Source organism: Protobothrops mucrosquamatus, unplaced genomic scaffold, assembly GCF_001527695.2.
Source record: "Protobothrops mucrosquamatus isolate PMUCROS unplaced genomic scaffold, P.Mucros_1.0 scaffold74, whole genome shotgun sequence".
NCBI classification, from domain to species: domain Eukaryota; kingdom Metazoa; phylum Chordata; class Lepidosauria; order Squamata; family Viperidae; genus Protobothrops; species Protobothrops mucrosquamatus.
In genome coordinates this window covers 82,014-92,564 of record NW_015386451.1, presented here as the reverse complement: position 1 = coordinate 92,564, position 10,551 = coordinate 82,014, and the positions used below count along the sequence as shown (strand labels likewise).

The following is a 10,551-nucleotide window of genomic DNA, read 5'->3' as shown; positions in this document are numbered from 1 at the left end:
GCCTGCAAGAGAGAAGAGCCAGGAGAGCAGGGCAACGGCAGTTTCCGGTTGCCAAGGTCTGTGCTTGGCTGCCTGCATCCTCTCTCAGGAGGGGCTTCCTGTGTGAGAATGCCAACCAAGCAGCTCCCGGCATCCACATGGCATCTTTGGCCGGGGTTTCCCCTTATGTTCTACTGCACTCACAATTTCTCACACAAACCCTCTTTCTGAGGGCTGATGGAGGAAGTCTTAGCTTGCTCTGGTGCAACTGGAAGCTCTGGAGAACGTGGAAACTGGAAGGAAGCCAAGACTGCGCTCTTGAGAGTTGAAAGTGAACTTCGGATGTCCACTGACCCTGGAGGTCTTGGAGAAGCATTTCCAGGAGATGCAGGGTCTCTCCATGCCTCTTTAGGCTTCCTAGTTTAACTTAAGGTAATTGGCCTACTACATCTGGGGGGTTATTTATACCAGGCAGGCAGCGGGCTTGACTTTTCCCGGCAGAACCACCTGCTTGGAAGTGGCCTTGGCTGTCTCCCCTTTGTGGTGCCTCCAGGCCAGGGGAAGTCATGCGCCTGCCCAACGTGTCCACCAGCAGCAATTGATGAGCTGGCAGCTGTGGAGGGCCTTGATCCCTTTTCTCTCTGGATGCCATCTCTCCTTCCTGGCAGAGCAGCGGGCTTCCTCCCTTTCTGGGCCTGCTCTCTTTCATTCCGCCAGCTTCAATTTTGGGAGCGTGTGGTTGCCACTTCAAAGCCCAGCTCACTCCTGGACCCAGGACCCGGCTGGGGAAAAATGCAAGCACGGCAGAGTCAGACTGAGGCCCACTGTGCAGGGTTAGGCCTGGTTGGCTCCTGCCCGCCTTCCTGCCTCCGGTCTGTGGGGGACGATGAGCCCTTCGGCCAAGTCTCTGTTGCTGCAACTGCTTCCTCCGTCCTGCCCTGCTCTGTCCTGGCTGCCAAGGAGCGTGTGGGTCTTCCCAAAACATCGGGGCTCTCTTAACCCTCGGAGAGGGGTAGCATTTTATAGCAATTGAAGTATTTTAGCATAATATATATTAAGGTTTATCACCCAACCTGAGTTGTCCCTAGGTGGCCAACACACCTTCTCAGCATGGACCAAGCTGTCTTGTTGCCCTCCTTTGCCTGCTGTGCTGGAAGAGGAGCCTGGAAGGCCCTTGCTGGGCAGAGAGCGCAGAAGAGGGCACTTGTCTCCCCCACTCAGTCTCCCGAGGCTCTGTGTTTCTCCCCTCTCCTGCCTGTGCCCAAACTCCCCTCCTCTCCCAGAGGCTTCTGGGGAAGAGCAGCTCCCCCCCTCTCTATTTATCCTCTTTTCTTGCTGGCAAGGAATGGATGGGGGGGTGCTGAGGTCTTGGAGTTCTGTGTCAGGTGCATTGATGGAATTGAAGGGAAAGCAAGGCCAACCCAATAAAATGGTCACTCTGGATCCTGAAGCAACTTATGGCTCCTTGTCGAGGAAAAGCTGAGGATTCTACCCGGGTTGGTGCCACGGAGCTTGGCTGAGCAGGCCCAAGGCCCTTGCTCTGCAGGCCAGCCAAAAATCTCCCTCCCTCCCCACTGGTGAACCCATCGTTCACCCCCCTAGGTCTTCATCTGGTCCACCAGGGCCTCTGCCCTTCCCACCTGCCACCCCAGAGGAGCCGTTTGAGGGAGATCTTCCATCTGAAGCCCGGAAGGGCTTTTCTGACTAAAGGTTCCCTTGTGGGGGGAACCGCAGACCAGAGGCCTTTCGTGGCTCCTCTGAGACCAGAAGAGCCAAAGGCCTCCCTGTTCTAGATGCGTTTCATTTGGCTGCTGAATGAAGAAGCTTTGGACTCACTGCAGTCTCTGCTGTATTGAAAACCACCCATTCTGATGATAAATTGTCCTTTGGAGGAAAAACTAATACATGGAGATCAAACAACAGAATTATGTCGTTAGCCTGTTCTCTACCAGTCAACCTTTTGACTGAATTGTCCCAGGGGCTCCTTCTGGTTGGAGGCTTTGGTTGTGGGAAAGGGACTATCCCAAGCTGGGTGGCTTCATTTGAGGCCATGCCTGTTGCTCCACAGGAAGGCTAAAACCTGGGGAATATCTGTCTTCCCTTGGCCATCAGCTGGTCATGCCTTCAAGCATCCTGGGCTCTGCGGAGATCTGCCATATCCATCTCATGCTGGAATTCAGGGATTGATGTGGACCTTGGTTTTGGATGCACCAGTGAGGTCTCTGATCGTCATAGCAGGTTTATATAAATTTAGAGCATAAGCTTATTTACATACGGCACAAGTTTTGGTTTAGCAAAAATTAGTTAAAGAATATTACAGAACTAGATTAATTTTCAAAACAAGCAAAAAAACTTGCTATAGAGTTGAGCAATTCCCTTATGAAGAAACACTGTGATACAGGATTGCTGTTTAACTGGAAGACTCCTGCCGTCCTGTTTTCTGAAGGACAAACGTCACAGAAGTCTAAACCACTTAGGGTTTCTTGTTTGTTGTTAATTTTGTGCTGACCTGGTGCCTGCTTGGAGTTTCCCTCACTAGGTTCTTTGCCATTGTCTGCTTCCTGGGGCTGAGAGAAAGTGATTGGCCCAGGGGCACCCAACTGGCTTTGTGCCTTTGTGTTCTTTGTGGAACTCACGGTCTCCCAGTTTCTAGCCTTATGCCTGAACAGCTACACCAAACTGGCTCTTGTAGGCCTGGAAAGTCCCGGAAAGCTGAAGTTCCAAAGGTTTAAGGCCTAGTTAAGTAAAAGTTTAAAATATGTACCCAAAGTCTTTAGCAGGACTAATGGATAGGAAGAGACATTCTCCTGCTAAAGATGCCACCAAAGGAAACCAGAGAAGGAGGCCTTTGTGTGTGTGTTATGGAGTGTGGCAACCAGAACTTCAGATAGTGTTGAAAGAGATTCCGAAAATTTCACTTTTGGAAATAAAAATGATGTGAGTTTTTGAAAAGCAGATAACAGTATTGCTGTACCATTTCAACAAATCTTGGTAAAGATCTCTGATAATAGTAAAAGGCTGAACATACCTTCTCCATAAAGCAGCAAATTATATCCTATTCCTGCAACACAATTACCTTGGATATCCCCACTGTCATTAAACATGCTAAAGGTTCTAACGCTAAATTAAATATTGAACAAGATAGGGAACATTGGTGTGTTCTATATTTCTTGTGTTTACATAAGAGACAATCTTATTAGCGTCTAAAAGCAGAAGGATTAAAAATATTGTTTTATCCAAGAAATTATATTAAAATCCATTTTGTAACTAATTTCAAATAAAAAAGCTTGCACCATATTGAAAACATATTGCAGTATTGTCAGCATTCGGATAATCTAATATTAATTGAGATTTGATGGCATTTCATGAAACCAGTGTGCTGATAATTTATAAAAGGTAATGCCTTCTATAATTTTGTACCAGATGAGCTTCAACATTTTGCAAGGGTATCAGATGACACCTTGGATAATTCAGAGGATGCTTCTCATTTTCAAAATAGCTATGTAAGACTCCTGGAATAAAGCGGGTAGGATCCATTTAGGAATGAAATCTGGAATAATACTTCCATGATTTCGGGGAATTTTCAGTCAAATTAACCCCATAATTAATAGTTGGTCAGTTAACATCTCATTCAGCCCATATTATGAGGGAGGTTGAAAGCCAGACCCATGTATCTGTTCTCCATCTTGCCTCCATCTTTGACTCTGATGGTTCCATCAAAGCAGCTTCTAGTCTGACAGCATAATGGTCTACAACAGGGTTGTCTATTTCCCAGGCAAGGGGTTGCCCATTTATAATGATAAATTGTTCAATTCACATTGAGTAGTAGAAATCTTTAAGCATCTGAAATTCTGTCACACTTACTCAGCAAGGGAGGTGCGGCCTGAAACAACAACGTGTGGGAAGCTATGCTGCCTGAGGCAGAAGCTGGATCTGCTCCATCGGTTGTGCCAGGAGATGGGCCAGCTTAAGTGATCCATCTCAGCAACTTCCAGGCTCTAAGGCCGGCCTGCCTGGACTGGAGCAAGGCTGCAGGGTCACCTCAGCAAATGTGCTTGGCTACCATCCACGAGCGGCCGAGATTCCCCCCCCCCCGGCACGAGGCCAGGCGGCCATCGGCCCCTGAGGGTTGCGTAACTCCCCCCCCCGAGGGGGCTTTGGAAGCAGACCTTCAACTCCGGAGATGCCTCTCCCCTCCCCCCCCCCCGAAGTCCTCTCCAGCCTGTCGGCTGCTCTGCCTGGGTCCCCACCTCCCGCTCCTCCCCTTCCCCAACAGCCCGCGGGAAGAGAGCGGAGCGCCCTTCGCCAGCCCGCGCTGGGCGGGCCAGAGAGGCTTCTCGGCAGCGCAGGATGCGGAGCCTGGCCGGATGGAGCGCTGCCCTGGTCCTGGCGCTCCTTCAGCCTGGCCGGGCCTTCTGGATCCTCAACGTGCTCTTCCCGCCCAGCACCACCCCGGAAGCCTCCGCCTCCAACAGGACGCCCCCCGTGGTGCTGGGTGAGCTGGCCGAGGACGGGGCGGCGGAAGGAAGGAAGGAAGGAAGGAGGGAGGGAGGGAGGGAGGAAGGAAGAAGGGCCACCATTTTGGTGGTGGTCCTCTTTTGCTCTGCTGTTGCTGCTGCAATAGAAAGGGGAAAGCCCCCCACCCCACAACATCCCCCTTTCTGTGGCAGGGAAAGGGAGCAATCGCACTGCCCCACAGTGACCCTGCAGCCAGCCTGCCTCCCTTTGATCTCTGAGATTATCTTCTTGCACAGAGTAGTGACTCCTGAATGACGCTTGCTGGACTTTGCCTTGTTTGCATGACACTGTTTGTCTGGAGGGAACAGGTTGACAGAGAAGGCAGACATTCCAGCATGCAGAATGCCTCCTGGCCCCCGCAGAGGCATTTCTGCAGTAAATGGCTGTGATGGGGAGGCTCACCATGTTCATTAAGCAGATGTACCTCTCAAACTGTACAATCCTGAAATGTGTAATTATCAGTGTTTAATTGCAAGTCTGTAACAGGTGAATACAATGCAGTCAAATGAAGTAACATAGATGTCTGCAGGGTATGGCCAAAAAAGTCAAGATGACAACCATGATGGTGCTGTCAAAACTTTGTCCACCTTTTTTGTTATGGCCATCATGGCCCACACCCCACAGACCACACCTGGTGGATGCCTTGAGAAGATATAACAAATGAGGAGGAGGAAGAAAACCCCAAAGGGCAGATGGACTCTCAAATCTCTGCAGCTATTTTGACATGGGAAATGGCACAGAAACAGACAATGACTCCCACAGCTGTGAGGCCCCATACAGAGGCTGGTATCCTGTGTCCCCACCCGATTTTAAACAGGGCGGCTCCTGACCCCCAAGGCCACTTGCTACTTTGGGACATGTCCAGAGGGTGCTTCCCCCTGCTCTTGGCAAATCGGGGCTATCCGGACCATAAGGGATCTGCCTCAGCCAGCCTCCCTCTTTAGCACTAATAGACACCCTCTTTCCCTTGACCTTTTCCCTGCAGTGCCTGGGTACCTCGGGAATCAGCTGGAGGCGAAGTTGGACAAGCCAGATGTGGTGAACTGGATGTGTTATCACAAGACTGATGATTACTTTACCATCTGGCTGGACCTCAACATGTTCCTGCCTTTTGGAGGTGACTGTTGGATCGACAACACAAGGTATGTCTGTGGGGGAGCCCCTCTCTCTCTTCCCAGACAGAAGCACCCTCCCCCCCAGGCACACCATCTCTACTCTTGGCCTCTCCTCTGCCTGTTGGGATGGGGTCCTTGTGGCCCTGGTCTACCCCCCCATCGGGATTCCCATAGTTGCCCCTGGCTCCCAGACCAGAGGGGGTGATGCCGAGGGAGAGGAGACCCCAAAGACACCCCACAAGCAGCAAATTGAGGAGCATCTCCCAAACACACAAGATATTGTGCTAAGCCATTATTTGTTTTATACAACATAATGGGTGACTCGCACAAGCTCTGCTAAACCATAAACCACGATTTATGGCCGATTCAAGAGCATGCTAAGCCAAAAGTAAGCAAAGCATTTTGGGACTTATTGCAGTCCCTGAGTGCGTCTCTCATTCACTTCGCCTCAGGCCTGAATGCAAATACGATCCCATAACTTTCCAATAGAACCTCTCGGTATTAACTTTTTCTGGGAACGTCTCTTCCCCCCAGTGAACCTCAGAAAATTGCTGATTTTGCAATTATAGACTGCCTGGCCTCTACCATGGTCACTGATCCTGATGGACTCTCATTGCTTTCACCTGGGATACCCAGGCTGGACTGGGGGCTCCCATTTCCTGCCCCCCCCACCTCATCAACTGTTAGGCAGGCTGAGTTCAGGGCTGCCTTAGATTAGAAGACCAGTCCCCTTAAACAGCTGGCAGGCATCAAGAAGGGCATCATGGTGCAAGCCCATGTTGCTGTTTCAGCAGTTAGTTTTAATCATGGCTTTAGCGTCCCTGAAAAGGTGGGCAACTCCTGTTTTAAGATAGCTAGGCAAACATGGCATGGATTGCCCAGTGCAGCAGGCGTCTCCCTCCCCTGGCAGCCCCCAATCTCCCCCATGCCCTCTCAGCTGATACTTACTGGTGGGGGGCAGATTCTGACAGGAGGAAGACTCCCTATGCCCCACGGTGCCATTTGGTGGCTCAGTGGGAGCCTTCTTTTTCAAGACCTGTTGGCAGAGACCACAAACACAGGAGGCAACCGGGAGGCCTCCAGTCCACACGATTTGAGGCATCAACCTGGACAGTAGATCTAAAGGATTAAGGCTTGGTGGAGTTTTTAGATCAAAGCTGCTAGTGATCCTGAGTGTGATATCTAGCCCCTTAAAGTTCTCCGGTAAAGGTGGTCTTTATTGGAAGTGGACAGCCTAAAATAATGATTGTGTTTTCTCTTGACCCGCCCTTGGGGGACACAGAGTGATTTACAATAAAACCACCCGGAGGATAACCAACTCCCCTGGGGTCCACATCAGAGTTCCCGGGTTTGGCCAGACCTTTTCCGTGGAATACCTGGACGGTGGCAAATTGGCTGGTAAGAATGAGGGAGAGAGGGAGGGAGGAGGCCCCACCCCAGACAGCTCTTCCCTCTTGATCTGGATGGGGGGGTTGCTTCCAGCCCTGGGCCTCTTCACGCATCCTCTGCCAGCGCTTCTAAGTAGCTAAGTATGTGAAGGGACCTGTATTTAGCATCGTTTCCCTAAGCAGTGGTTGGAAACCTCGTTTTTTCTCAGGGTGGCAATCCAGAATGGGTCAGGATGAGCCAACACTCAGCCTTTGGGTCAAAGCCAGCCCCAAATACTGGAGAAAAGCAGCTTAGAAAAGCTAGCTCAGCTTTTCCTGAGCTGGAGAGAAATCCAACAGGGTGAAATGCATCCTCAAATGACTTCTTCTTCCGAGTTTTTGGTTTCCCCAGATTCCCGGGTTTTCCTGCATGAAATAATGGCAGAGAGTTTGGGCCATAGGCTGCCTAGCACTGGCCTTCGTTGGCTGCCTGCACAAGGGCCCTCCCTCCATGGGGGTCCAATATACAGTTATGATGACTGGAGGGGGGGTGTAGCTCCTGGCCAGACAGCTCCACAGGCAGCTTTCTTGCCAGTGTGGCAGAGCAACCACAGCCCTTCTTGGGTCAATCGGTGGCCAGTCTCCTTTCAAGCAGAGATAGGTTTAGGGAGGACAATAATGCAGTGGAAATTACATTACGATTTTCCTGTTTTCTTGAAGGCATTGGAAAGATGGGGCATCTTTGAGAGGTGCTCAGCGGAGGGCAGCCCTTTGGATCTCAAAGGTTGCTACCAGGCAGTGCAGGATCTGCGTGAATCTCTTTGGAATCACTTTGATCTTGGCGCCTTTTTTAAAAACCGCCTGGCTTCTTCTGAGGGGGATCAAGAATGGTTTGGGAAGGAGTTTGGAAAGGAGATGAGCAGACGCCTGGACCATGACACTCCAGGGAGGCCTCCAAGCCCCTTGCCAAAGGAGAGCCATACCTGTAGTGTAGATGGTTCCCTGGAGGTAGCCCTGCCCTCCGCCACCCACTAACCTCCCTTCTCTTCCTTGCTCCAGGCTACATGCACACCTTGGTGCAGCACCTGGTCAACAACGGCTATGTGCGCGATCAGACCGTGAGAGCTGCTCCCTACGATTGGAGGCTCAACCCCAGTGAGTACGCTGGGGCAGGGGGCCTTGTCCCCTTGCTCTCCGAGGGACATCAGCAGGGAGGGAGGGCCGAGGAGGGCCATCAGAACCCACCCTGAAGTACATCCCGTATCAGCCATCTCCAACTCAGATCCTGCAGCAGGGGAATCCATTTCTTCAGCATTTTTTACTGTTTTCTGTTCTGCCAAAGGTTGTTGATACAAGCAGCTATGTAAGTTTGAATATTAATCAGTCAATCAATCAATCACTAAAGCCTGATCATTAGTTTCAGGCCTTCCATTGGTCATTCTTTTTTTTTTTTAACTGCCCCCCGCAAAGCAACCATAGGATCAAGGCAGGGGCCAAAGGAAACCATTTCCTGCTCTCCACTGAAAAAAACTGGTATTAACTTTTTCCCAGTTAAGGATTTTTCTTTCACAAATCCGGGTTAAGAAGAATGAAGAACATGGTCCAGATCTGCCTGATAATATAATAGGTCATCAGAGGGATTTAATATTTCCCACCAATCCCTGGCTTCTCCGTATTTGAAACCCTGACATGACAAATACATGAATAAGATGTGACATGAAATGGAGAGATCGGGGGGGGAGGGGGTATGAAGTTCTGCAGTGTAGCTTTGGGCATCCTTCCTTACAGCCCAACCCGGCGCTTGGGGGGCAGCTGGAAGCCACCAAGGACCCAGAGCCTCAGCATCAGGGCTGAGCCATCGGGGTGAGAAGGGGGTCAAGGGTCAGCTGTCTTCCCCAGGAGCATCCCACCCCAATTCCCCTCACCTGCCCTTCCCACAGCGTTTACCACAAGACTCGAAGGAACAGAGATGGTTGGCCTGCAGCCTCGGGGGGGGGGGGCAGGGGTGGAAGGAGCCCTCTGGCACTGTTCCTCCCATGCTCCTCCTCTTTCCACAGCCGAGCAAGAGGACTACTATGCCAAGCTGCGGGGCCTCATCGAAGAGATGTTTGAAGCCTACCAGAAGCCGGTTTTCCTGATTGGCCACAGCCTGGGCAACCTCCACCTCCTCTACTTCCTGGTCCAGCAGCCGCAGGCCTGGAAGGACCGTTTTGTTCAGGGCTTCATTTCCCTCGGAGCCCCTTGGGGGGGAGTAGTGAAACCCATGCGGATCATGGCTTCGGGTGAGTAGCTGCCCAGGTGCTGCAGCCGTGTCTCCCTGGGGCCTGCACGGAGCTTCGCTGCGCCAGCTGTCCTTTCTGGTTTCCAGCTTTCCCCGTCCTGCCCACTAAAGATCCTGGGTGTATCTCCCCCCCCCCCGGCCTTCTGAGGAAAAGAAGGAGAGGCATCGATCTATTTCTGTCTTTTCACCTGGTTTATCTTTAAGAAGAGGGAAGAATTCCTAGAAATTTGATCTTGTTAATTTTATTCGCCAGCTGTTTTCTGTGGCTAAATAATATTGTAATGCAATTTTTTATTGCAAATTAGCAAACCCGAAAGTGATAATAGAATAATGCAGTTCCACTGGTGCCGTTTGCAGGTGACCATCAGGGCATTCCTGTTATGTCTAACATTAAATTGCGGGAGGAAAAGCGAATGTCCACAAACACTCCCTGGCTGTTCCCCGCCCTCACAGCCTGGCCCAAGACACACGTCTTCGTCTCTACCCCCTTCTACAACTACACCTACCAGGACTACCGGCAGTTCTTCCACGATATCAACTTTGAAGATGGCTGGTTCATGTGGAATGACAGCAAGGAGCTGCTGGAAGGGCTGCCAGCCCCGGGCGTGGAGGTCTATTGCCTCTTTGGCACAGGATACCCCACTCCAGAGACCTACATTTACGACGACCGCTTTCCCTACGAGGACCCAGTGGATATTATTTATGGGGACGGGGATGAGATGATTAGCTGGCGCAACATAGAGCTGTGCAAGGAATTTCGCAACCAGCAGAATGAGAAGGTCCATGTCCTGGAACTGCCTGGAGCCGAGCACCTCAACATGATCTTTGACAACCGTACCCTACAATACATCAGTGAAATCCTGTCTGGGAACCTGGAGAATGTGACTGCTGCACAAGACCTGGGGGGAAGAGCCCTCTGAATCTCCATGGAAAGGGAAGCCCTCCCCACTGAGAAACTGGCTGCTGTTTCTTCTGCTAGCATGGGGAGGGAACACAAATGCTCACACGGCACTGAAGCTGGAGACGCTCAAGGGAGCTGCCCCCATTAATGCTGGTTGGCGCCCCAGGGTTTGTTTGTTAATATAATAGTTCCCATTTCTCCACCACATTTTCAGGAGGCCATTCAACAAGCCCAGACCCCCCGTACTGCTTATGGGCTTCTGCAGAGCAGCAGCCAGTCCTAATGGTACGTGGCCAAGATCTTGGAAGCCTGGGCCTGGAGACGCTGCCAGAGGGGCGGTCAGATAAGAGATGGCATAGCCTGCAGCTGTAGGGCGGGTGGAGCAAGAGA

At 51.2% G+C, this 10,551-nt stretch overlaps 1 protein-coding gene across 1 annotated transcript; it reads left to right on the top strand.

The window, feature by feature from the left end:
* The first annotated feature begins 4,328 nt into the window (after positions 1–4,328).
* Positions 4,329–10,544, top strand: LCAT (lecithin-cholesterol acyltransferase). The gene is made up of 6 exons (XM_015812181.1): positions 4,329–4,474; positions 5,483–5,639; positions 6,895–7,010; positions 8,039–8,134; positions 9,037–9,261; positions 9,618–10,544. The coding sequence occupies exons 1-6, from the start codon at positions 4,330–4,332 to the stop codon at positions 10,178–10,180; spliced, it is 1,302 nt and encodes a 433-aa protein (XP_015667667.1). The 5' UTR covers position 4,329; the 3' UTR covers positions 10,181–10,544.
* The last annotated feature ends 7 nt before the right edge of the window (positions 10,545–10,551 follow it).